The following is a 27,896-nucleotide window of genomic DNA, read 5'->3' as shown; positions in this document are numbered from 1 at the left end:
ACACTTTCAAATCCAGGAGCTACCACAAATATTTCAAGAGACCCTTTCTTTTGAGGCTTTACGGTAAACAATTTCCTCCAGCCTTATATGAAAAATATGACAGTTCCTTCCCTGAAACTGTGGTTTGCTGGGAAGTAGAGGAAAAATTTGATTATCCAAAACACTGAACTACCTATGATGTCTGCTGCCCTCAAGTGGCAGAATACATTCATTACAGTCATCAGTCACTATAAAAATGAATTAGAAAACCCCCACACTACTTCTTTTGTGAAGCACTTTCCACAACACATGACAACTATTTAATAATAGCATGTAATTGCAACACACTGCTAACTTTGTCTTTGTGCACCAAAAATACTACACATGTGCATTTTTGCAGCATGAGAAACCACCACAAACTCCTCCAGCAAGTAATTCCAAATAAATTTATTTTTAATTTCATCCCCTGTACAAAGTAAGCATGGAGTCTTCTGGACGCCGACGTGACTGAGCTGGAAACACAGATGGGCTGTCGATTTCCATCCAAACAACAGAAAAGATTACCTAGGAGGGAAAATAAACAAGAGCTTGATGAAAATAAAACCTAATGCTGTTAGTGGTCAGTAATTACCTGTTAACGTTTCCACTTTTGATATTATTAATTGTATGCAGTCCTGCATAATTATCCTGTTAAACCAAACAAATTCCAGGACAATAAACAGCTCATGTTAGAGGAGTTGAAAGGTCGTACCACAAGTCTACTCCAGAGCCTTGACAATGGCTTCATTGGCCTCTATGCCGATCTGAACTTCTGCCCTCGCTGCCTCGTCAGTTGTTCCAGCCAAATCAGCCTGGGCCTTCTCTAGGTTGGCTCTGGCTGCCTGAAAATAGAAAAATAGAACGTGTGACTATTTAAAAAAAAAAAAAAAAAAAAAAAAAAAAAAAAAAAGCAACACTATAAGATAACAACCAAAAGTCCAGCTGCATATTTTTAGAAACAGTTATAGATTATTTATTTTTCCATCTTATACCACATTATTACAGTAGTGTGCAATATCAAATACACCCTCATCATCTGTGACTATGAAAATACTTCAAGACAAGTCATCACCCTCAAAAAAAAGAAAAAAAACACAATAGAGTATGCAAAACTCTAAATCATCCAACAAACCCCTTTGAGGATGACTGGGATGTCAGGATATCAAGATGGGGAAAAAAAAGAGCTAGTCTTAAGTGAGGAGAAAGACAAGCAGGGAAAATCCCCACTGCCTCTTTGCTCTGAAAGCGCCATTTGTCACAGTCGCGATTAGAAACGAGAAATGCCAAACATAGCTGGAAGTTAAAGGTCTCCCAGCAGGGATTTGACACATCTGCTTTAACTCAACAGTGACTGACCTTTCCCTCCTTATTAACAGACCAGACCCATGTGCATTGTTACTCCAGAGTGGGAGGCGATGAGGAAAAATTAACTCATTTACTGCTATGAAGTCAACTTGACAGTGACTCTGGCACTGCCCAAGGTCAAAGACGCGACACCTTCGAGGCGAGTGCATGATAACGCAGCCTAGCATTAACAAGACTGACATTTAAAAGAGGACTCAACACTGACGTCCGACTGAAACGCCGATCTGATGGATAATCATCAGCTGGGAGGTGCCGAATGACCCAGCAGATCAAATCAGAAGAAAATAATGTAGCGTGGGATCAAAGGATGGTCTCTGCTGTCAAAGAGCACGATCTGGGTGGATAATTAGGAATGATACAAGCCTGAACAAATCGAATATATAGATACCCATCACACAAACCTCATTAAAGCATAAAAGAGACAAAGAACTGACAACCCACTTATGAATACCACTGTGTCAATACTGGTGACACTGTTAAAGAGTAAAGAGTGTGAAAAGAAAAGGAAACCTATTTTAAAACAAGGCTTTCAAAGCTTTCTCACTTGCACAGCTTTTGACAGCGTTTTAAGAACAAACGACTGGCTCCCACCATTTGAGCTCACAGTGTAACACCTGGTCTCCTGACTTGCAGCTGCAAACTTTATTCATACACAAAAGGAGAAGAAAAACAAAACAATCTTTTATTTATCCAGCTCCATAAAAAAAAAAAAAAAAGTAAAAATCCAAATAGGGCTGGGCCATATTATACCGTTCACGGTAATACCGGTATAATGTTAGGCAACGATAGGAAAATGAAATATCGCGATAGAATGGGAGTAAAACGCGCATGCGCAGTGCCTTTGTTTTCATACGCACATGGCCGATTGTTGAGTGAAACAGATGAACCAGAATTGGTTTGTAAAAATGGTGCAACTTCCGTGATGTGGAACTGGTTTGGTGTTTGTCCGTCAGATACACGACAAAGCACATTTTTTTGCAGAACATGCAAGCAGCCGTTGTTATTGTCATATTTGTCGGACTAAGATGCTCTTAAATCTGGGAGTAATCTGGGTCCTAAACTCCGTGTGCTTCAGGTCAAACAACACTGCAGCGTCACTTAGAGTTAAAAACTGTCTAAATTCTTTCATCTTTAATAAAACGATCAGCATTGCTGCTTTACCAGGTGTAACTATGAAGTTTAACTTCCAGGCATCCATGAAAACTAAAGTTATTACATTTAACGGAGTTAGACGTTAGCAGGAAGCTAGCGGAAGTTAGCTCGCTAGTTTCGCTAGTTACCTAAGCATGATATAGCATGTTCTGACAGAGATTTCTGAAAAAAAATCAAACGTACAGTTCTGCTATCACTTCCAACATAAATGAAGACAGGAAACTAAACAGCAGTGACGTTTGTAGGGTTACTGAAGTTGGGCTAGCTGGTATATAATGATGTGCTACGTGATCGCTAGCGACACAGCTATGTTAGCATAACATAAACAGTGAAGCTGGAGGACGAACACTAACACTTTTCCACTTATAAAAGTTAACATGAAGGTTCTTCATGGTTAGAGACAAATGCAATCGCATGGCAGGATGTTGTAAACGGACCAAACTTCAGTCAGGAGAACAACTGAGATAATCCATCCACAATATGAGGTTAGTCATTAATAGACTGCAACAACATGGGAATAGAGCAGCTGCCAGAGAATTCAACATTAATGAATCAATGGTACAGAAGTGGAGGAAGCAAGAAGAATGAGTTTAATAAAGTTTGATTTATCTGACTGCTTTGTTTCGCTTAATGTGCCTTATAATCCCGTGCACCTTATGGTCCGAAAAATACATACTGCACACTGCAGTTTAATGTTGCAAAGCACTTCAGTGGATATTATACATGGTTATGCTCAGGATATGTCAGCCCATTTCTACTGGAAATGCCTTTTGGTTAAACTTTCAGCAAGGAATTTGCATTTGCACTGTTACATTTTTATAAAGCTTTAATGTACATAAAAACCAGCTTCTTGTTTAAGTGAAAATAAATGGAAGGTTGTCTTTTTGCGCTAGTAATGTTGTGGAGTTGTATTTTGTCTCGCATCAATTATATCGTCGGTTATATCGTTATCGCAAATTTTCAAATATATATCGTGATAAATATTTTTGGCCATATCGCCCTGCTCTAAATCCAAAGTCAAACAGAAAAGAGCTGGTGAGGATTACAATGCTCAAAGACAATTCAGGTACAAAAATAGCTGCTGCACAAAATCAGAAGCAAAACTCAAGAGTGCAAAAGCAATTCAGAGTGTAAAGAAATAGCAAAAACAGCAACCTGTTCATTTAAACAACTTATTTAAGTTCTAACATCTAAATAAACTGTTAGAGCAGGCACACATATTTGTCTTCAATGAAACCAATTTCAAAAAATACTGAGTGAATTAACACCAGAGCACAGAGTGATCATACAGTTCAAACATGTGGGGGGGTTTATATTGTGAATAGGGCTGCCACGATTTGTCGACTAGTCACGATTACGTCGACTATCAAAATCGTCGACGACTGATTTAATAGTCGACGTGTCGTTTGAAGCTTTGTAAGATCGCAAAAGACGCAGGAATAATAGCAGGATTTAAGAGTGTAATAACGGACTGAAACAGAAGATGGCAGCACTGCACGTACAAGGATTCCAGCTGCCGTTAAACCCCGAAGAAGAAGAAGTAGCTGTGTCCCAGAATTCATAGCGCGGCCCAGCTTAGTTTCCAACAATGGCGGTAGCTAGTTAGTTTTAATATTACTCTTATTATTCTTTCTGGGTCACAAAATAAACGTTTAACATATTTTCAGGCGAGAATGTAGCTGTGTAAACCTCAAATATCGGCTCAGTTTATCAGGACACCACATATTTTCAAAAGCGCTCCGACGTTTTCGGAGACGTCTGTTACCCACTAGCTCGATAGCTAGCCGGGGGCTAGGTCACTAGCGCCGTGAGAACACCGGACTCCCGGCAAATTGTTTTCAAACCCACCGCCGTCTTTCGCGACTCAGGTTAAATATATATGAGTCACTTAGATAAATTAAAAATGTTGTTGTTTGGCTTTTTTTTTTTTTTTTAGTATTTTATTTGTTCCTGAGTAAATCGGTTTGGCTGAGATTAAAGTTATAGTTTTTACACAGCTGAATAAACATCAAGCAGACAGCTGATTATCAGAAGTGTGAGATGCTGGAGAATTTACTCCGGTGTCCTGTTATATTTTAGATAGCAAGGAGTTTATTAAACATTACCGAAACAATCTGCAAATTTCATTAAAATTGAATAAACTATCATCTTGTCTTTATTTTTAGTTAGCACCTTAAAAGCTTAAAGCTGTAAGCTAATGATAGTTATATAAACTGTAGTTTTACGTCCAGTGGATGATGATCTGATTAGTCGACTAATCGCAAAAATAATCTGTGACTAGTCGACTATCAAAATAATCGTTTGTGGCAGCCCTAATTGTGAAAAAGCTTGATGGGAAGGCAATTTAATGAATACCAATTATTTGTGTCGGACTGAATCTCAGTCCTTATACACAAAGGCTGACTTTATACTCATTACATGCCACAAACATTGATCATTTTTATTTATAACTTGTTAAAAGTCTGAGATATGAGGGGAGCAATGCACCTATTGGATAATTGGTCATTAAAGTAAATACAGAGCTGCGGATTGCAATTATAGGATCACCTGTGCAATGTCACACAATCAATCAATGAAGCTTCTTTAAATACTGACCTTTGGGAAATCTTGTGAAGCTCAATATGAGCTGGTTTGCAGTGGTGACAGTTTCATAATGACCCTTGCTTTTGTGGCATTTATTATTTCAAAGCACAACATTTACCCATTAAGCCACTGACTGACGTTTTCCCATTATAAAGACCACCTACGTGATACAACACATTACCTTTATCTGTTTCATTCTGCAGACTTCTTGGTGCACACAGAAGTATCCTCACTCAGCTTCCCAATCGAATTTCAAGTCAATTATTGCATTATCTTCTTCAAGTACCAAATCACAATGCGAGTCACCTCGAGGCACTTTACACAGCATAGTGAAGAGCTTACAGTGCTACAGCAGGAAACTCCCACAACACTCTGCTGAAACAGAGTAATGGAGGGCAGATACTCAGCTCAGTGGAATAGCACAAACCATACCCTTCAAGGCTTTTTCTTTGCACTGTGAATGAAATGTCACAGTGAAGGTCACATTTAACATGACGCTTTCTATCATACGCATTCTTGCATAAGTGTAATTTCTCTTGGGTACATTTGTGTACCCAAGAGAAATTACTCTTGGGTACATTTGTGTACACTGTGTGCTAAAATAGTCATTCATTGATGTGCAGCTAGAGCTTGAGAGATGGGGATAAAAATGGTAACGGTATTCAGACTTGTTCAGTTTTGGAAAACTAGTGCATTATAGCATATTATATATAAGGAGAATTGAATCTGGCTTCATTAATCTGCACTCAGTAATGTAGAATACCAAAATATTCTAGGGTTTTTTCCCCCTTTCAAATTTATATATAATTAAAAAAAAAATCAGGATGAGCCTTCTGTTGATTGGACAAAACTGTGTGTATGTAAGGCTCCCACAGCTTTAGTCCAGCATAAAAATCTAACACTAAGTGAGACCAAGTCAGATCGATATTAAAGTAGTCAAATATAGAGAGGCCCTTACAGAGAGCTAACAGAAACTGGTTCACCTATCAGGATGCAACTTACTCAAAAAAGTTGAGAGAAGAGTGGATTTAGGACAAGTGACTGAGAAGCCCAACCAAAGCTCATACTTGAACCTCATAAAAGATATGTGAAGAACCCCGAAAGTGACAGTTCATAGTAGCGTTTGGCCATCTGCTCCATGTTCCAATTGTCTTGGTATCACCCAGGGTGCCAGAGGAGGTTAACGTACCCATAATGCACATGTGGCATAAACACACGTACATATAGAACAAGTTTACATAGAGTGATGAATTATTTAGTATTACAGTAAACAGATAACATACATGGACTTAATACTATTGAAGCTGAGCAGCTGCAACAGTATCACATCTTAACATTTGCTGGTTCTTTGCCGTTTTTTCACCTTAGACCTGTAGTTCTACATCATCCAGTTCTTTTCCATGTATAAAAATCATCTCACCTGCACCTCTTCACGCTGCATCGTCCCCTCCCGACACACAAAAGAATTTTTCCAGAGGGGGAAAATTGAAGATGATGAGACTAACAACTAGGGATGGGTACCGGTATCGGTTCTGACATAAACGGTAGTAACCAGACCGAAAAGCAGCGCACATTTCGGTGCTTTATTTCAGTGCTTCTTTTTCCTGAGCTGTGATACACTTTAGATCTAGCCAATCATTTTACGTTTCCGAGGATAGTAGGCGGGTCCAGGTACGTACGTTCTTTTAGAGCAGAGCTACAGATTAAAAATGCCCAAGGCGAAGCGGTCAAAAGTCTGGCTGTACTTCACAGCAAAAGATGCAAACTCAGCAACCTGCAACAAGTGCTTTAAGCTGATACTGTGATACTGTCAAAGGAGGTAACACCTTGAATCCGATGAAACACCCGGCGACGCATAGCGGTTTTTTTAAAAGCCGAAAAATGCGCTGTATTTGATAGCTTGCTGTGAGACCTCACACCGTGCACATCTACTGCGGGTGTGGTAACTGTTATCGGACCCGGAGTTAGCAACATCCCCCAAAAACCGGACGAGTACAGTCCTGGCCCCTAGCCCTGCCAGTGTAGCAGAAATGATGACGGATGATGATGGCAGCAGCAGCCGTTCTTCTCTGCGTGAGTAGCTTAATGTTGTTCGTGTATAATTTACGTTGAGTAGGCTAACCACGTTATTAAATTAATGCATGTAAGGTGAACTAGCAAACATCATCATAGCTACATGCTGCGGTCTTCTTGTTTGATGGCAGATACTCCCTTCACCCTGGCCAAAAAGGCTAAAATGACCAAAGAAAAAGTGGAAAACATGAGAGGTTTTTGGACAAAGTTTGTGTTTTTTCCATTGTTTAAGCACTGCTTCCAGCCAAGAGTGATACCATATATGCCCTCTAGCTGCAGAAAAGGCTAACATTGTTATCTTTTTACAAAAAAAACTGCTGAACATGAGAGGTTTTTGGACCAATTTTGTGTTCTCCATTCTTTAAGCACCGGTTTGAGCACCGTTTAAGCACCGGCACCGTTTCAAAAGTACCGGTTTGGCACCGGTATCGGATAAAACCTAAACGATACCCATCCCTACTAACGACTATTATGCTCAAATTCAAACCACCAGTCAGGAATCTCCTCCTGTTTTCTCTCATTTGATAATAATGAGGGGTCAGTGTAGCAGCTCCACACACATTAATTTCAAAGTTCACATTATACTTACTGCAATGTCCAGCTGATCGAGGGGAAAAGCTTCCTCGGCAAGCAGTTGCACAGAAGAATCCGCATTGACCGTTACGGACCCACTGCTCACTGTGAATATATACACGCACACACACACAGTGTAAGTATCCACATGGAATTTGTAGTCACCTCAACTACATATGTACCATTATACTCAATGCAGTGTGGAAGAGCCCCATAGCATCCCTGATTCTTACAATTTTCTCTCGACCAGTTTTAATCACCTCACCAGATTCTCAAATTTTTAATCCCATCATACAATTAGCTGGTTAATCTATAATTGTAACGTTCTCCTCAGGTGTAATGTCAGCCAAGTGCACTCCCACATTAATAGTATTTTGTTTAGATGTGATAAAACACTTTGTTGTTGTTTTTGGCATCAACAACACCCAAAAAGGAAAAAAGGAAAGCAGATCTTTACCCCCCCCCCCAAAAAAAAGAAAGTGAACATGGTTGACTGTAGTGCGGCACAAGTTGCTTTCCCTTTATGCTGGACGCAGGCTACAAACCGCTTCATAGTAGACAGCCTGATAGTGTTTTGTTAAATGCTCACACTGTACAAAACAAGTGATCTATGACCAGTGGGTAATCACAATAAAGTGTAAGCCTTCACTGTAGCAGTCATTAATAACATCATATTAATTCGATAAGATGGTAGTTCTTCCACCGAGAGATTCAGTGTTACTGGGTGCAATAATGGAGATAAAACTGTATTATTGCCACAATGGTTAATTTAAAACCACTAAAGATTAAACAACGGTCATTATATCTGGGCATCTGTTAATTCTCTTAATTTTGTACTTTTGAGATAATTTTCTTTTCTGCTTCAAAAAATGAGACTAAAACCAAAATAAATTTATTACTATGACTACAATCTCTCTCTCTTTGATTGGATAAGTAGGATCTTGATCCTTCTTTGTGGGTCTGTCTGCAGTCATTCACTCATTTTTCCAAAGGAAAATCTTACCGAAGTATTTGGCAGAAGAGCCATCATCATTAAAGACTGTGACAACACCAGGCCGGAGCACCTGCAGGGTGGGTACGTGGGCAGGGAGGATACCGAATGCACCGGTAAGCGTGGGGACATCCACCTGTTTCACACTGGCCTCTTTGAAATAAACCTGCAACACACAATAATAACACTTTTAAATTAAAAAAATAAATAAAATGAAACATTACACCACCACTTTAACAGAGAGCTTCAACCCACATTAACTGACAACAATTAAGTAAATATCCAGATGCAAAACTAAGAACCAGACTTTTGAAACGAACAGAGCATCACAATAACCACAAGTCTTTTTAATCCATATTAACGCATCATGATATAACAAATTTGTCTTTGCGCTTGACTTTACCTGTTGGATCAAAAACATTGTTTATTCACATTCAGAATGTGAAGTGAACTGCACTGACAAGCTCGTCCCACCGACATGCACTTCAAGGTTACAGTTTAGTATTTAAAACACAAGGGCTCCTTAATAGTGTCACTGAAACTTATTGCACTCCTAAAAAATGTAAATGTGTTTTTAAAAAATGGATCCGGAGTCTTAAGTAACCGTGAAGAGAGCAATGCTTTGTAAAGGACCACACACTGCTTGTCAAATACGGTGAATGACGGCTAGGCTAGGCTACACCAGCTTAACCTCCAAACACAAACGCTAATTTAAATGCAACCGTGCATGTACTGCTCGGGGACACAGCGAGGCCAAGGACCGGCACCAATCTGTTACACGACCCCAAAGGTGCCATTTCATTAAAAAAAAAAAAAATTCATTCGGTGAGCCGATTAAGCTAGCTGGGCCTGAGAAGCCTAGCCGTTATCGTTAGCCTAGTACCTGTGTTGGTGAGGCGAACGTGAAGGACATCTGCGGGGCACCGGAGGCGGCCTCGGCGTAGCAGCGAGTCTGCCTCAGCACAGGCAGAGCACGGCGGAGAAATCTTGCTGCCATCATCCTTGAAAATGTTATTTTTGTGAAGCACGAGTGAATGACAGGGATCCCCAAGCCCTTGCGTGAAGGCAGTCAGTGTGCGCTTGGTAGGACAAGGACGTCGGGAGGCTACCCATCAGGCTTTGCTGCGACGTAGAGGATGCAGGGTAGTGTAGTCTTGGGGGGAAAAAACAACAACAACAAAAAAAAAAAAAAACCCCAATTGCGTTAACAAATAAAGGTCTCCCAGTTTATCCATCGTTTAAAAATACTTTGAATCACCTCCTTAGTCCCGTATGCTTTCAGTTCTAGTTGGGTAAGGTACCCTGTCTTTTACTATGCAGTAACACACAGTAAAACAGATTTATTCGGTTTGTTTTATTTGATTTTTTTGTAGTATATTTGTTTACTGTTGATTTAGCACAGTCAATATGGTGTATATTTAGCATAACATGTATAGAACTGGGATAAACTGAGGTTGTTTTGAATGTGCTAAATGTGTATTTCAGCCTTTCAGCTGGTATTCTTGCTGGAGTTACTCGGGGAAACATTTCGAGATTGATTGGGGAAGAGTGGTTAATGTGAGAAAAATAGTGTTTTCCATATTTACTCATTAATAAATATATTTATCGTTCAATATTGTTAAATATATGCATCTATCAGTATTTATTGACAAATAAATGTAATCCCCATTGCGTCAGGAGATGGCGCCAAACCCCTGTAAAAAGCCTGCAAACCGGTGTGTCGCCAGTAAACGCCTGCCAGTGTCTCTGTGTGTTTTTAATGTCAAACATATTTACATATATTGATATACAGAATGTAGTCAGTATGATTTATGAAGGGTTATACATAAAATTAAATAAAAATGGGTCGGTCGTTTTGTAAGTATCTTAATGATCCTGCATTAGTTTACCTCTGTGTCCTTGATTATAATATATCCAGTCCTTTTTGGCCACTATGATATCTTCATAGAACTGTTATGTTATATTTTTTGGAATTTGTGCTGCCCTCTTGACCAGGTAGTTCTAGAAAAAACATATTTGCAGTGTCAGTGAGACTTTTATCTGGATATATGAAAGTCCCTTTGCTATAAACTGATTGCAACTTCTGCCTTGTGAGAGGACAGTTCTTACTGACTCAAAATGAAAGATATGACTGTCTCAGCCACATGTTTGACGATTAAAGGCCAACGAGTCATTATTTGGCAAATACTGTAAATCACCGAAACCCACCGGTAGCTTGGCCGAGGGATAAAGTTTAGTTGTAGTATTTCACTCGCAGGGTTCCACAAACGCAAGCACACACACACACACGCGGGCGCGAGTAAATGAGATCATATGAGCCTACTTATGCTTCAATAATTTTTCTCACTCTAGAGGTTCAGTGAGTGCATTTGCCAAAAAAGAAAAAAAAAGAATAAGTAAGCATAAGAGACACGTTTCCTTGACTGTGTGACATGGTTTATATTAGCACAGAGCAGAGACACTCGGGCTTCCCTGACTCCTCTAACGCAGCTGTGGAGACTAAACTGTGCTTCAGGATATTTCTGACATCCGTCACTTGGGCTTTACCTCACTCCTTTAGTCACGTGATGCGCCTCTGACTGGGTGGTGGGCGTGTGTTAAGCGGTGGGGTTTCATTCATAAATACTTTTAGCCTTAAAGTCCACATTAAAGTGATCACGGAAGAGTTCCGCGTTATTGACTTCGCCCCTCCACTCCCGCATGGACCAGGATAGTTGGGTAGGTGAGTGCTTACCGTCGCCGCGTGCCTACTTTTGTGTGTGCTCGTGCACCCAATTCAAAATCGTGAGCTGCCTTTCTCCTCTCTGTACACCAAGATCTATGTAAACGGCTTTGTTGTTTTCTAACCAGTTTTTAAGGGTGGGCTTCATTTCCTTCGATAATGTGATTACACTTAGAAAAAAAAGAGAGCGAGATTGTTATCGCTCAAACCTTCAGTAGGAAACATCTGCCAGAGAAAATCCCCATTAATTTGTTCCAGGGAAAAATATTGCCCTTTGTAGCTACAAGAGACAGCATTCTTTATGCTTTTTCTACTGCGGCAATCTATTTTAATAAACTACTTATTACATGATTTAAATAAAACGATATCCATGCTTTGTTCTATGGAGGACGGAAACGAGTTAATATTTTTTAAAGATTAAAAATATTAAAGTGAAAACGATGCACGGTATGATAGCAGTATTGCACTTGGTAATGCTTGAATTTTGTTAAGCATGACTGGATACTGACTGGTATTGCTGGGACACCTGTGTCTTGCCATCTGCTATGGGAATACTGCTATCATCGGGATTTGCAACAACGCAAAAGTAAGCAGTCCTCAGTAAAGTGTGAGGATGCACTGATTTTCAGCTTACCTTCATGGATTTCTTAATTTTTGAGTGCAGGTCAATAAAAGTAGTATATCTGTTGTTTACTTCCTGTTACCAAAGACGTGCTGGGAGAGGTTTTCATTGCATTTATTTTAAATTGTAACAAATTTTTGATGATGCTTAATGTTTTAGGAACATCCCAAGAAGATGTTTCATTAATACGAAATCCCTACTATTTGTGTCTTGAACAATGTGCATCATTCTGTGTGTTTGTTATCAGCCATGCAGCACTACCGTCCTGTTGCTCTGAGGCCAGTGGGTCGGCCCTGAGGGGGAACACCGCTGCTCAGGCTCAGTTGGCTGGGTGCGCTGTGGTGGCTGAGGATGCAGCAAGGGAGCTGAGGAGGAGACTCCTGAGCTACAGCCTGGCACACACATTCAGAGCTGCTACTGCTGCTGCTGCGTACTGCCCTCCACCAGGGTAAGATTACTGTCTGATAGGAAGCAGGATGTGGTACAGTACTGCAAAGGAAAGCATTCTGACCACAGACTGATGTGCTTTCTGTAAAACTATTCATGCTTGGACAGTGGACGCAGGGCTTTAGATGGGCTGGCAGAAAAGAGCTCGGCTATAGCTTACAGGTTGTGGTGCTGAAGTTGAGCACCGCAGTGACTGGCAGGCGAGCAAGGCGTGCTGATTGCTGCTGGCATGTTGCTTCTCCCTTGCTGGGTGAGTAGATCCATCCAGGGTTAGTGTGTGTGCGTATGCGTGGGCGTCTGGTGCAGCAGTAGCAGAATTAATGGCTGTGATCTGTAAGAGCAAGAGCCAGCAGCGGTAGTGGAACTCAGCTGCGGGAGCCAGTATTTAGTAAGAGTTGCTGTTTCTCTCTGTTCCCTGTGTGTGCGTGTGTGTCTGTGTGTGGGGGAGGTAGATAGAGTCTTTGGACTGATATGGAATTATGGGTGATGATTAACAGCCAAGATGCTAAAGCTTACATGTTCTGTCGGACTCGACGCATGCGTACAAGAACAACATACCCATTTGGTTTCTTCCTCTTCTTCCAGTCTTTCATGACTGTTTTGAAAAGATTGTTATTTGCTGTCACTGGCTGTCACACAGATTACACATTACAATAATTTCCATGTTATTACACATCAGCCTGCATGGCTGTTTTAGGCTTATATGCTCAGTATTTCTGGATTTATTGACACAGATAGAATGCAGCACATTTGGAGGCTGACTTTGTGATTTGATGCACATCTCCAGTTACAGTCATTTCCTTTGTGTATTTGTGTGTGTTTGTGCATGTGTTATCTCTCAGGGGGACTCTCTAGTTGGCCTGGACCATGAGCAATGAGTCTACCGTCTGGAACAGCCTACCAGAAAACTCCACAGTAAGTCTGCCTTTCACCAATGGCTTATTCTCAAACTTCCTGTATGTCCTACATGTGTGTGTGTGTGTGTCTGTGAGACGCCCAGCACCAGAACCATACTTTCCCCCCATATTCTCTTCTGGCTGGATGACCGGCTAATGGAGAACATCCTGACCTGGACCTGAAATAATTAAATCTCTGATCTAATCTCAGCTTTGATTTCCCCTTGCAGAGAAATTACAGTGTGACGTCAGAGTCTAATGCTCATTAACACTTGCAGAGTGTTCTCCATCGCAGAGCTCAGAACAATACTCCACCTATTCATCATGTTTCTGAAATCAAGTCTATTATCCTTGTATCATTTTGTCATCTATCACTTTATTAAAATACTTTAAAGTACCGTTATGCAGCTGACATGAGCCAAATCAAACTTACGACGGGAACACATTTTTGCTTTTAAAACAGAAGGAAAAAAGTAAAATTTAACTTCAGTGAAGTGTCTCCTAATGTACGCTTAATTCACTCAGCTGCAGTCCTTGCTGTGAGAGCTCTCCCATAGCTAAAGGTACACTGTAGACAGGTTAATAGCCCTGGCATGTATTGATTCATTGCACTGTCGTATTTATAGATTTACTTTATGCAGACCAACCAAACAGCAGGACTAAATCAATCCCGTGGACTCCACGGTGCGACTGCGAACGTAAAACGCCTGCAAATCTAGTCTACTACTGAGGTGTCAGGCTTTTCATGTTTCAATGTTTCAAACCAAAAGACTGTAAAGCATTCAAAGTAAACCTGCACGGTGCACACTTCTGCATGGCGTTGCATATTTGGTGCAATTTCTGCCATCAGGCATGATCTGTATGACTTTATTTTAGAAAGAGTAAAAATAAAAGGTGAAAAATCATAGTGAGAAGAGTGGAGGTGTGACTTTTTTTTCCCTTTGTACCTCTGTCTATCAGCCCAGAACGACACAGCATTAATCATCAGTGAGTGTTTCAGTGCCTACTTTGGCAACACAGGAAACTTCCCTTCTCTAATTTGCAACATGTTGCTCCCTCTTTTTAGACTCAGGAGATCCCACTCGAGGTTGAGGAGCAGCAGGATGGTTATGTGCTCCTCCTGGTGATCCTCTCCATCTTCTTGGTAGGAACACTGACATTCATCTCTGTCTTCCTCTTCGCTTGCCGCCGTGGAGGGAAATGCTGTGCCAGGTGGGACACAAAAATTATGTATGTCTTTTCTCGTAAAATAAAATAAAAAAATCTATCTATCTATCTATCTATCTATCTATCTATCTATCTATCTATCTATCTATCTATCTATCTATCTATCTATCTATCTATCTATCTATCTATCTATCTATCTATCTATCTATCTATCTATCTATCTATCTATCTATCTATCTATCTATCTATCTATCTATCTATCTATCTAAGAACTAATAACCTTATAAGGCTTGTGATGCCCACACTGTATCTCAGTGCGTTTGATTCACCTGTGGTTATTTTGAGTTTAAATTTTATTATAATATTTTAGGCTGTTGCTGTTGTCACTGTTAGCACCAAGCAACAATACCAAACTCTACGTCCTTGAAAATTTCCAAAAACTTGAAATCAACAGAAAAAAGAAAAAAAGAAAAGAAAAGAAAAAAGATTCAGGTGCACAGGTGTTGTTTTACCGAGCAGCATAAAAGTATTTTGTTCACAGAGACTGCTCTCATGCTTTCATGCAACTGCTATTTCGAGACAAACCAGTTCTTCTATCAAATCTGTATACATGCATAATAGATAAAGCTTATTGCAAATGACGCTAACAGCATCCTGTAATATTATCCAGTTCTTCACTGTGACGTCATTAACAGGCAAAAAGTGAGCCATCAAACAAATGAAAGCATCTTTGTAACACAAAAAAGCTATATTGCAGTAGGTGGTAAGAAAATAAATGTTGCCCTACTGTGACATCTCAGCATGTTAAAGCAGAACAACTCATTATACGATGTCTTCCATTTGAGTGTTGAGACTCCCATGAGGCTGCTATGAGAACACCTTAGTGGAAAGACATTCAATATTCATGCTTATTTATTTGCGTGTTTATTGTACAGCAAGATGGCTGACCCTCGAGACTTTTTGTCCATCTCTACAGCAGCACACATTATCACGTATACTTGAATACATGAGTGCACAGCACCTAGATGCAGATAAACAAAGAGCTCAGAGGCTGAGGCGTGAAAAGCCTGGGAGAGAGCAAAAGGAGAATCGGACAGACCAGTACAAATGATGAGTGTAATAAGATTTCATAGCCGCCATCGGCAGTGATTAATCTTACGTTTCAAACGAGTGCTGTGTGTGCACCGCTGAGAATATGTACACACAAACTCACGGGCATACCCTGAACGGGAAAGGAGGAGCCACAGAGGAAATGAAAGACAAGGAGAAGCACAGATCTGAGTGGAAAGAAAATTCCCTTAAGTCACTTCACACCCACACAATGCACACCAACATACACCCACCAACATACACACACACACGCACACATACAACTTGTATCTCTGCACCACTCTGGAACAGCTTTCAGTTTCTTTTTTCTGCCTCATCAACTAGACCCTGTGTATGGGATTTAAGCAGCACTGTGGAGGATTATAAGCTACTAAAAACAAAAATTATAAGCTGTTAAAACAAAAAAGGGCTGCATAAAGATATGCTTATAGAGTAATAGACACTCTATCTGCTAAACAAAATGACCTTTATTGTGCATCTCCTCTGTGTCCTTAAAGATGAGTGTAAGTGTACAATCCAATAAAGCATCATGCTTTATCAGTTCAAGAAGTCCCCTGGCTCTGAAGGTTATCAAGTTACTGGCAATGATTTAGGCCTTCATTGATTACACACTCGAGCAGGCCATTTATAAAAAAAGCACAGTGGACTTTCAGTCCTAATAACTTATTCTGATAGTTCTTTGATCGCTGAATTTGTAAGCTGTTCACATGCAAGTGTATTAATAAAGCACAAGAACTCAATGTATAAATGTAACAGTGACTCAAGTGAGAGGCGTGACACTGAAAGAACTTTGCAACAGCAATGATGATGGAGTATAACTTCCAAGGAGAAAAACCTTGTTAAAAAACATATTTTGGGACCAAAAAACACCATTTTAAGCAGCTTGCATCAGATTTGACTGGAATCGCAGTTTTTCTGTCCTCCACACAAAACCATGCGTACGCATCTTCCCACTCCAGCACTGTTATTTATAAAAGAAGTACATATGTATGTTTTTGAAACAGTATCAATCCTTTCATGGAAATGTGTAATATTTCCATGAAAGGGGCACTCTGTCAGTGCGCCCCAGGGCAGCTGTGGCTACAATGTAGCTTGCCATTGCCAGTGTGTGAATGTGTGTGTGAATGGGTGAATGACTGAATGTAGTGTAAAGCGCTTTGGGATCCTTAGGGACTGAGTAAAGCGCTATACAAATGCAGGCCATTTACCATTTACCATAAGGGAAGCAGAAAAAACCTATTATGCTAAATTCCCACTCAACATTTAAATTCTTGGACTCTTCTAGAGTAGTTCTCAATAGTCCTCATTTGTCTTATAATGTGTCTTGGAGCAGCTTCTTACTTGATCATCTGTCTGAAATCAGCTGCTTTAGCTTCCTCATCCCTTTGAGCTACCTTGTTTCTGATTGGATGACCCTTACAAACAGAGTGTTTCACTTCTGTAGTCACGGCCAGAGCTATGTGCTTTGGTTGACCATATTAAGTATATCTACTCTGACCAACATCACACAGAGCCAAGAAAGAGAAAACTGTCAGAAACAGAGGGGATGGAGCAGCCTGAGAATTTGGTGCACAGGGTTTACTTGCACATGAACAGATGCTTATTGCTTAATATGAGCAGCCATTGTAACAGCATAATTGTGACAAAATGAGGTAAGCCATAATATGTTACATTTAACATACACAGAGCATGCATTTTTAATTTACACCTGTTCAGACACATACCTCTATTTCAACAATTAAAATGTACCATTAACAAATGTTAATGTGAAGAATGCAGTATGTAATAAATTCTGTGAGGTTCTTATTTATTTATTTATTGGAGGGATAAACTGTACATATTTTAAATAGCTGCTTCTGTAGAAAATTGTTGAGCATAAGGATGAAGGATCTCTGTAGTCTCAGAAAAATTCTTTTTTTTTCCTTTTTTTTGAACTTACTGAGTTGACAACTTGCATTACTTTTCTCCTTTCAGAATTTTGTTCTATTTGTGATAGCAGAACTGGGACCACCTAATATAACACAGGGACTTTTCTCTGAATTTTACATTTGGTGAAAATATGCTTCTTCTTTGCAGTTGTCTTATTAGCCTTCGTCTAATAATCTGCAGTGGAAACAGCGCTTTTACATCATGAGTGTTTACAACCTTCCATGGATAAGGACGGAGCGAGGCTTGTGCACACGTGACCATTTATGGTGATGGACTTGTATAAAGGAAGGCCACGCATAAGTGCAGTTTCATAAGTCTGACAAAAAAAATGCAACATTTCTGCTTTCGTGCAAAGACACAGTTTTAAGTGTATCACCACAGACTGCCACGCATGTGGCCCCAGGTGCATTATTTTGACTAAGCTGAAGGTCAGATAGTAACACTGATCATAAGGCCTTGTTCTGTGGTGTCCAGAGTGCCTGCCTGCATCAGCGGGGTCCATCAGATGAAAGACAGACTTCAGGGGTAATCATGTCACTGCATTGATCTGAATGTTTTTGTGTGCCCCAGGGCCAGCAATGACCCTGAGAAAACCAACAACACCTACTTGGAGGAGTCTCAGCCCACCCATGGTAAGAGAAAAAAGAACTAAAAAAAAGGAAGGAGAAATGTGAGGGAGGGCTAGAGAAGGAGACAGGAGAGAAAGAGGCGAGTAAGTGAGTGAGGGAGAAGTAATGGAGATGGGGAAGCTGTGAACTGGAGAGATGGGATGATGGCATGGATATTTTTATCATGTCAGCACAAATGTGTAATGTCTATTCCATTAAAATATTGTGATCTCATCCCAATTAGCTGAAATGGCTGTGCAATTCCAGGAACACATTTTGACATTGTGTTACCAGTGAATGCTATCTGTGTCAAGTGAACAAGATATATTAGAGGTAGCATGTGTTTTGTGCCACACTACTTTTGCAGTGCATTTAGTTTTCCAGTATTTGGGGGGCATTTTATAGTTTTATTACACAGTGCAATAGAGGAAACGAGTAGGAAGAGAGGTACCCATGGGGACTTGAATCAGACACGTTTTCTTCAGCGCTGTAATATGCTGTGTATTCATCCTGATGTAATATTAAACACCGCTCGTTACATGAACCCAGCACACGAGTCTATGTAATTCATCCCAGGGAGGACATGAATGCTTTTGCAAAATTTGAAGGCAATCCATTAAAATAACTGCTGAGACACAAAACCACACTGACACATTTCACAGAGGTCTAAAAAACAGGAGATGAAAGTGGGAACTTCCTCTGGGGAGCATGATTCTTACAAAGTTTGGCATCGGCCCATCTTAGGTAGAGAGCAATTTTCAGTGAATGAATTAAAGCTGTATCCTGTTAGTCAGATTGGAGTAAAACACACCAAAGTCAGTGGGATCCATAAATGGTATTTCCATATTTCACTTTGTACTAGTGCAGTTTATTCACTGACTGACAGACCAGCATTACAGCTGAGCTCACACACTTACTTCTATTCTTCTATTGTTTTGTCCTTGTGCTCTTGCTATTTATGTAATTATCGTTCTCCTCTTCCTTCATTCTGGGCAGAAATCACCATCAGGGTGGATGAGTCAGACTGCCTGTCCATGGCCAGTTCTCATGACCAAGAAACAGAGCGTTTCCTCTCCACGGGCCCCACAGGCCGTCGCGTCTCCTTCAATGAGGCTGCGCTCTTCGACCACGGCAAGAAAACCCAGGAGAAAGGCCGCAGGTTAGAAAGCCAACACAAACAAAGCAGCCCACATTTGCAAATCTCTGTGTTGTTGAATCGGCATTCACCACTCACTGATGTAGGTTCACGCCAGTGCTTAATTCTTTGTGAGCTCAAAGTATCTAAACCTTTTACTGTGTCCCACATGCGTTTGTTACTTTAGAGTTCAGAATAAAATCAGTCTGCATTATGTATGCTTCGGACACAAAAAGCTCTCACCCTTTGTTATTACTTCACTGCCCTACTTTTCCCTTAAAGCTCCGACTCTAAAATACTAATTTTTCTTTAAGCCTAAATCTAGAAATCACGGTAGTTCTAATGGGTTTGAAGTCAAATATCTCCCCTTGGTCGTTTCCCTCTTATACAAAGATAAGCTTCATGATTCAACACTCATGAAGAATTCATGCAACTCATGTCAGCAATTTATAGTTTTTTAGTAACTCAGCGTTCTCCACCTCAGGTACACTCTGACGGAGGGTGACTTTCATCATCTGAAGAATGCCCGGCTCACAAACCTCCACATACCTCCTCCGGCCCTCAAGATAGTCACCATCCACGAGTGCGACTCTGCAGAGAACACCATCACGATGACAACGCGCCCTGTTGCTAAGTCAGCCCTTTCCATCTTCCAGGTGACAGCCTTGACCTGCCATTCGTACTGATGTAACAATAGTCATTAGTATTCACCAGGGCCAATTAAAACATCTTTTATTTGGGTCAGGTCAAGAAAATCCGGCAACCTAATGAGTCCAAACATAGGGTTCAGGGATCATTTCAACAGACCCAGCATTAATTTTCCATTTAGGTAAAGCTGGGATGACAGCCTAGAAGGAAATCTGTCCTTGAAATTAATTGATATTTGTTACTTTAACACAAAAAATAAACTTTTCTAAAAGAATGTAAATGCACAGCAGTTATGCATAAGATAACAAAGTCTAGTTTTATTTGTGCTTTCCTGCAGCCAATGCTGTGTCCCTTGCCACAAACAGCGTTGACCAGCCTAAGTGTCAGTCCAAGCTGTGCCCTCCCTGGAGATGCTCTCAACTCTGTGGTGGACAGCACCAAAGAGCCAAGCTCCACTTCTGTGAGTGAAATATATCAATATATATTATTCTACATCACCTTGTTAATATGTTTTTGTACAAAGGATGGTGTCACACAACATTTTTATTGCTGAGGAGCCACACAGTAAAGATACATAAATCCAAAGGCCTTCTAGATGCTGAGCATGCATATAAATGATTTGTAAGAGGTCGTGCGATGAAAAAAGTAAACAAGGCATTAGTTTAGAATCTAGGTCAACATGGAGTTTGTGGAATGAATATTTAGTCATTTGTAGAGTGATACATTTTCTTAAGTCAGTCAGTCTTTACACCCACAAGCCAGTCAACAAGTGAGTCAGCCACACAGACGTTAGAGGGTCACGTAGCCTGAGGGAGGACCAGCAAGAATGATGGCTGATGGGTAAACAAGGAACATCACTGTCGGATAGGATTTTACACAGACTACTACTCTTGGCAGGTTTTCTCTTTGACTATGTTTTTCTCTGCTCAGATTGAAATGATGGGAGTGGGGCCTCGGGGCAGAGGCAGCAGTGTCAGTGTGGGAGAATCAGCAGTGCTGGGGAGGAGCGGTGCCTCTCCTGCTGGTGGCGGTGCAGGCCAGAGGCCCGTGTTGCAGTTCCTTACTAAACTGCGGCGCCATGCTAGTCTAGAGGGGGCCAGTCCCTACTTCAAGATCAAGAAATGGAAGCTGGACAGCAGCCAGAGAGCATCGAGTCTGGACACCAGAGGTAATGGATGGTATCTCTGTGATATTCTTTTTGAGAAAAATCAGTACCAGTGCAGCAAGGAAGTACAAATAGTTCTTCCTGGTTCTGGACTTTTATTTTTTTGGTTTATTTGTGTATGAAGTATTTGTGCCAGCTTTCTCTCTTGGTAAACATACAATGGTTAAGCAGCAGGCTTTAGCAACCAACTGTGAGCTGCCTTTTGACTGAGGTGGAGATGTACACACAAGCATAATAGACAGATGGCTCAGTGACGCAAAGATTGGTTGTTCCAAATCAATTTGAGCCCCTGAGTAAATCCTCCACACCGATCCTCCTTATTCTATATACACACTTGTCTGCATGCGCCTCTTCTGTCATACCAAGGTACCCAAAAACCCCCAAAACATCACAAAATCTTCTCCGCAGTTAATAGAAGCTTTCTGCTGAATTAAATGTTACTTCACTCCTGCTGTCATACACCTATAACTCACAGCTCTTTCTTCATGTGTGATGCGAGCCAGGCTCTCCAAAGAGGAGACAGTTCCAGCGCCAGCGGGCCGCCAGTGAGAGCATGGACCAGGATGACAACGATGCACATCATATAGACCTCATCCAATACATTGCCCGCACCCATGACGTCACCTATCGCCCTAGCCAGCCCACCACATGCCTCCTCTCGCCTCCTTCGACACCACCCCCCTCCCTCGGCAGGTATCTTTAATTCCCTTGCCATTCATCCCGTCCACTGCTTTGCTGCCTTGCACTCATTTCTTTATTTCAGCAAGAAAACCTGTGCTAACTACTTGTAGTAATTTACAACTCAAAGTCCTAATTCTCCACCACAGTGCGTTAACACAAAAGTTCCTAAACTAAATAAAACTGTAACTTATCATCTTGTCTTTTTTTAGACTAATTGTTTTTCTATGATCCTTAATTAGATGATATCAGACAATGCAGAGTTAAGTGTGAACACTCTGTAACCAAAGTCTGATCTGTCTTTTCAAACAATGCCATCAGTTTGAGCCACATGGAGAGGATTCCTTGCGGAGAATTGGGACGTGGGGTTTATAACAGGCACACGAAACCATTTCATTGCTGACTTGATAATGTAATGATGTTTTCAAAAGTACGATTATAATATAAGTTTGCAATTATAGCAGTGCAGGTTTTTTTAGGGTTTTATGTTACGCAACAAAAACTGCTAATGCTCATACATATTTTCTTACATAACTATTTATTTTCTTACACTGAATATGAAACAAATCAATGTTTTTGGTGTACATTTGTTTTATTGCTGAAAATAAAATCCATTTCTGTGAACAAAGAAATGCAATGATTCTTATGCTCATTTCCTCAGGTCATGTTATGCTCCGTGCATTACGTTTATTAAAATTCCCTGCCCTAAGATGAAAGCACCTTTCCAGAGTTTAAGCAGTTTCAGCTGTTCAGCTAAGATCACTTTAGAGACATGCAGCTGCAACCATTGCAAGTCATGATAATCATTCTGTGCTCTGTGAACACGACCATGTCTCAGATTAACATCCTATTTAGGTAAATGCTCACTGACACTTGTGTTGCATGTCTCTTTGTTTCTCTTCTTCCTCGTCTCTTTATTTCTTTTCATTTTATCTCATCTCTCCATCCCTGTGTGGATACTGCAGGGTAGAGGTAGAGGTGATGGTGGAGCCCAGCTGCAGCCATGGAGGACCAGGGGTGATTGGCCTGTCCCCTGATCCCCAAGAGGAAGCGCTGTCCTTGGCTAGAAGGGAAAGTGCAAACCAATCCGACCCCATTGATCCCCAGGATTCCCAGTCACTTTACAGAGACATCTGGACATTACGTGCAACTCTCGAACAGTACGCAGCCTCTGACCAGAGCAGCAACAATGACAGGAACTCAGTCTGCAGTGATGCTGACAGTGTGTGTTCACTTGGTGGACGAACAGACACAGAAAGAGGTCTCCCCAGCTACCCATCCCAGGATTTAGGGGATGAGGGAGAGTGTGGGGAGGATGACAAGGACTTCTTTGTCTATATGGATGAGAAGATGGAGGTGAAGGAGTCAAAAAAGAAGAAACAGAAAAGCACAGACTCAGAGCGAGGGAGCAATGATGGAGAAACGGGGACTCGTAAATTACTGCAGATGGACAGCGGCTACGCGTCGATAGAGGCTCCGTCTCGAGGTCCGGAAGATCTGCGACTGTTTGGGAGCAGCAGCATCACCAGCAGCCCCAAAGACAGAACAGCCCACGAGAAAAGGCATCATTTCACCAATGCAGGGCGAACTGGCACGATAGGTGAGAGTTTTGAATCTCATCTCTTCGAGGAGGAGCCTGAAGATGAGTTGTTGTTGGGTGCCAGTGGAGGAGTTTCCACCGAAACAGGTGCTGGTTCACTGGGGTGGTTTCCATATGGTCATGTGCTCTCTCCTCGAGAAGCTGCACAGCTTCCACCTCAGCATTTAACCCTGCACCGCCGAGACTACAGCATAGATGAGAAGACAGATGCGCTCTTCCATGAGTTTCTCCGCCATGACCCTCAGTTTGATCAGCAGGAGTCCCCACTAAGAAAGCACCGGTCCCGAATCCACCTACGCAAGCAGTGGCAGCGCCACAAGCAGTGGAGCGATCCTGGTGTCAGACACTTCCAGTCCTCCTTTGAGAGACAGCGGACGCCTCTACGGAGGGGTGACAGTGTAAACTATCCCCTGGACACAGGCTACCACAGTACGCTGCCCCGCATCGTCAGTGCTCCTGACGAGGAGACGAGCGATGGGACCAGCAGCACACCTGAAACTCCAAAGGTAGAGCTCACAACATCTGAGGATGGAGAAAAGGTGCAGGGCGCCCCTGTCAGAGACACTGAGGACCACACAACCTCTTCCCCTTCACCTCTTCATCCCTCCATTTCAGAGAAAGACGGAGGACTGACTGAGCTGCCTGACCCTCAGGATGACAGCAGACAGTCTAGCCACCCCTCTGAACCCCCAGATGAGCGTTCACGTCAGCTGCTCGACTCGTCGGGATACGGTCCACAAACCATCACAGCAGAGCTAACAGACAAACTGAGTGCTAACCTGGATGAGAGGTTGTACACGGGCCTTCGCAGGACCAAGGACACGGCTACAGAGTGTGTGACCGTGACAGCCACACACGCTTCTCCAGACCACAGCCCAGTGTAGCAGGGCTCCAATCGTCCTCCTCATCAACCTCCTGTCTGCTAATACACTCATTTCTTTCTGTTTGGTTTGTCTTGCTTCAGTTTCAATTAAACACCAATTCCCAGATAACCGTAGATACAGCTGATCCACCAGAAATGTATCCACTCTCTCCCTGCAAGTGTCAGCATTACAAAGCTGTTGAGTCTTCCCATTTTACAGCTCACTAACATCAACATATCAAAAATCATACAATTTTAGAAATAACTGCTTCCTCATTAAGTGTTTCTTTGTGTGTGTATTCTCTTTATGCCTCTTTTGCTGTCTTTCTGTCTCTGCTCTCCAGTAAAAGTAAATCAAGCTGAGAGCTGCTATGGCCTCTGTACTCCTTGATCCACTGTGAAACCAGGTGCTATTAGACAAGTAGAAGGCTAGTGAAGTGGACAAAACAGTTACCTACCAGTGCTGTGAGAGTAAATACTGTAGTAAAAACATAGTTGTGAATTCAAAGATTGCTTAGAACTATATGAATCATAAATTATCTTGATGTGGCCTATTGCAGGGCAACACAGACCCTTTAAAAAAGTTAAATTAGTTTAGTAGGCTTAGTTCCTTTAAAAAGATTGACCCAAATAAGGAAGACGCTACGCTACATGGAGTTATTCAGAGTGGTTGTTTAGATCAGTGGTGTCCAGCCTGTTGGTTGACCGGATGACAGAAAAGGTCAAATTGAGGACATCCTCTATCACCAACTGTGTGATTGAAAATGCTTCTCGGCTTTGTGACACATTTCTTGTTTACTTGTAACTTTTTGTTTAATGAGCAGTAATATATTTTTGTATGTCTAGCTTGCTTAGATGACAGCGAAAACTGACAGTGCGGCAGGTTTAAAAATGAGACGTCCTGCCTGCCAACAGGAAGAACTATCAGACTAGACAAGATCCAGCACTCTGGTGCAATGATTCTTCATCAGTCAAAGATCCATCAGCTATGACTTTTATTACTTTGGGCATCACTGCACTAAGAATGAGAACAGAGCCAGAGTTGTGTTTAAAGCCATGATAAGAGAAATTACATAAAAGCTATTAGATATGAAGCTACAACTGAATTAATCAGGCAGGCATGTTCTCTCATGCTTACAAAACAAGCTTTATTTGTCAACATATGACATTCTAATTTCTGCCCCCCCTCCTCCTCTAATTTTCTTGAGAAAGTTGACAGTGCAGCAGATTCCTCCCTCGGGGGCTTTATGGCTTCCTGAAAGGTCATAAAACTATCAGAACAAAGTGTCTGTGTTTAAGTCGACTTTTTCTCTCTCTTATTTAGCTTTTTTTGCAATAAAAAACAAGCTGTAGTTGTGTCTAAATTAAACAAAAAAAAAACATCATCAGATTAAGCTTTTTAGGCAGAGAATTCAATGCAGAATATGCATAAAAGGGAACACTGTAGATGATGGTGTTGAATATTAATTGTACAAGGAAACGGGGAGTCCTCCTCGCGTGCCCCGTCTCCCTTTACTCCCTTCTTTGAGGTTGGTGCCATGCAGGCAGTTGAAAGGACTGAAGTGAAATATCCGAGCAGACAACATTATCCTCCTCTGTTTGTTTGGGTGGATGATGATGATGATGCTCCTTTACAGTCTGCCCAAATTAGATCTTTCTCCTCTGTGTGACAGGAGTCTCCTAAGTGGACTCTGAGGCACAGGCTGAGTTTCCTATTACAAGAACAGTGACTGAGAATAAAGGAGATGAACTCAAATAAAGAATAGGGAGCCTAGTGCTTTTTTAATTGCTCTTGTCTTCCCCCCACCCAACCACCCACCCTACACACACACACACACACACACACACACACTGAACAATTATGTCACAATTAAAACCACAATCCCCTGGAGCAATTTTGTGCCATCAATTATTGTTCTTCCTATGTTGGTGCTAGTTAGTAGGAAGGGAAGAAAATATCAACAAATCCCCCTTTCAGTTAGGATGGAAATGACACCTCCATGCTGATAATTATTCATCCCATCCTGACAGTTAATCTTAAAGAGGAAAACCGCTATGTTTTCCACAAAACGCCCCCCAAAAAGCCAAAATGTCTCAAACGTGAGTCAGTTTGAGACAACAGCAGCCACAAAAGAAAACGGCCATAAGGATTGAACTGAAATCAGTGCATCTGTACAAATATTACAGTTTGCTGTGTATACAAGCACAATATCACAATATCTAGACTGTATCAATATCCTTTATTAGGTTTAGGCAGATATTATATAACTGGGGACACTGTGGTAAATGGTGTTTGTATACTAACCAGTAGCCTGACAAATGCGTTGATGCATAGCAATGTGTTGGTCTGCATGAGTTCAAATTTTAGTGCAAATCTTCATGTTTTCTCAGACTAATGGTACCGATCCAGTCCATATTTAATGCTCAGTTGTTTAATGCAGAAGTCAAAACACTGGTGTGACTAGAGATTTTGTATTTTATGGGATTTAAGAGTCATTCTAGGATGCTGTAAACAACGAGATTTTGTGGAATTTATCTCTTTGAAAGTAGAAGTATTTCTGTATTTCTTGCTTGTTAGTAAACTGCTTATTTTCTCAAAGGAAAAAAGAAAAGATACATTTTCTTAACAACTTTGCTTTTGATGATCTGAATCTATTGAGCCTTGAGGGACCAAATAATTTTCAAAAAGTGTTATTTTAGGCTTGTTTTCCAATCTGTGAATAAATGAATGAAGCAAAATTGGTTATAGCGTGCCTCATTTCTAGGGAATGGTTGTTAATCAAGGCATGGGAAAGGATTGCAGATAAGGTTCCCTCTCATGAATCTCATTTCATGTTTTTTTCCCTGTTGCTTAGGCTCATATTGATTTCTTGCCTCTTCTTATCACTTCCTCCAAATAATTGGGGAGTAAAGCCAAATCCTCTCTGTGATCTACAAAGGGAACTTTTCAAATGGCTGCCTTCCTCTTCACACCTTATAATCTGTCCTTCTGGTATACAACGTAGACTGGAAACGGATCAGTAAAATACAAAAAAAAATCTGTCCCACTGCTTGGTGGTTGGGTGGAAGACACAAAAGTTGATCACAACTCAACACGTAGCCCACACAGCATGTTAGAAACATACTGACGGTACAGAATAACAAAGTTGAGAGATCGCAATAGTTGATCTGTTACTGATATGTCCATTCAAAACCCTAAATGTCTACCTCATGGTGCAACAAAAGGAATGAGCAGAGTAGAGCTGCTTCCACACATGATTTCCAAACAGTGGAGAGGATCACTTCTGAATATTTTCAAGAGGTAGTTTCATTGATATGCATGATGACCGGTGGAAATATTCTGTGCAGACCATGTTGGAAGCAGGACAGATGAAAAACAAAGGGGCTACTAACTGCAATATTCTCACACTGGCCTGATCGGACATTAGTTAGATTATGGACCAGGAAACTGGCAGGTTAAAGGCCATTTCGTGTCCAATGCTTCTAAATTGCACCTTTGTGTTTACAAGTGCTGCTCTATTAAGTAAGTTCAGGCCAGAAGTGCATCTGTGA

The 27,896-nt window shown here is 41.1% G+C and overlaps 2 protein-coding genes across 8 annotated transcripts; one reads left to right on the top strand and one right to left on the bottom strand.

The window, feature by feature from the left end:
- Positions 1-411: 411 nt before the first annotated feature.
- Positions 412-9,878, bottom strand: atp5f1d (ATP synthase F1 subunit delta). Its single transcript, XM_086282971.1, has 5 exons — positions 9,639-9,878; positions 8,768-8,921; positions 7,781-7,869; positions 731-860; positions 412-543 (listed from the first exon to the last, which is right to left on the bottom strand). Exons 1-4 carry the CDS (start codon positions 9,753-9,755, stop codon positions 738-740), a joined length of 483 nt encoding a protein of 160 aa, XP_086139097.1. The 5' UTR covers positions 9,756-9,878; the 3' UTR covers positions 412-543; positions 731-737.
- A 1,405-nt stretch (positions 9,879-11,283) lies between these two features.
- On the top strand, positions 11,284-27,098 carry cbarpb (CACN subunit beta associated regulatory protein b). Of its 7 annotated transcripts, none has more exons than XM_086282737.1 (11): positions 11,284-11,473; positions 12,347-12,547; positions 13,389-13,461; positions 14,509-14,654; positions 18,219-18,280; positions 19,253-19,415; positions 19,876-20,047; positions 20,377-20,499; positions 20,970-21,207; positions 21,708-21,897; positions 22,848-27,098. In XM_086282737.1, the coding sequence occupies exons 3-11, from the start codon at positions 13,414-13,416 to the stop codon at positions 24,364-24,366; spliced, it is 2,661 nt and encodes an 886-aa protein (XP_086138863.1). In that variant the 5' UTR covers positions 11,284-11,473; positions 12,347-12,547; positions 13,389-13,413; the 3' UTR covers positions 24,367-27,098. The 7 variants fall into 7 exon arrangements, with proteins under 7 accessions (XP_086138863.1, XP_086138862.1, XP_086138866.1 ...); XM_086282736.1 differs by having other exon boundaries at positions 11,284-11,477; XM_086282738.1 differs by lacking the exon at positions 11,284-11,473 and adding an exon at positions 11,530-12,063.
- Positions 27,099-27,896: the final 798 nt, after the last annotated feature.

The sequence above is a fragment of the Aulonocara sp. 'chitande type north' Nkhata Bay genome, linkage group LG23 (assembly GCF_057382095.1).
Source record: "Aulonocara sp. 'chitande type north' Nkhata Bay isolate Kocher_YH1m ecotype deep benthic linkage group LG23, A_spYH_male_GT1.1, whole genome shotgun sequence".
Lineage (NCBI taxonomy): Eukaryota > Metazoa > Chordata > Actinopteri > Cichliformes > Cichlidae > Aulonocara > Aulonocara sp. 'chitande type north' Nkhata Bay.
This window is presented reverse-complemented; position numbering and strand designations above follow the sequence as displayed.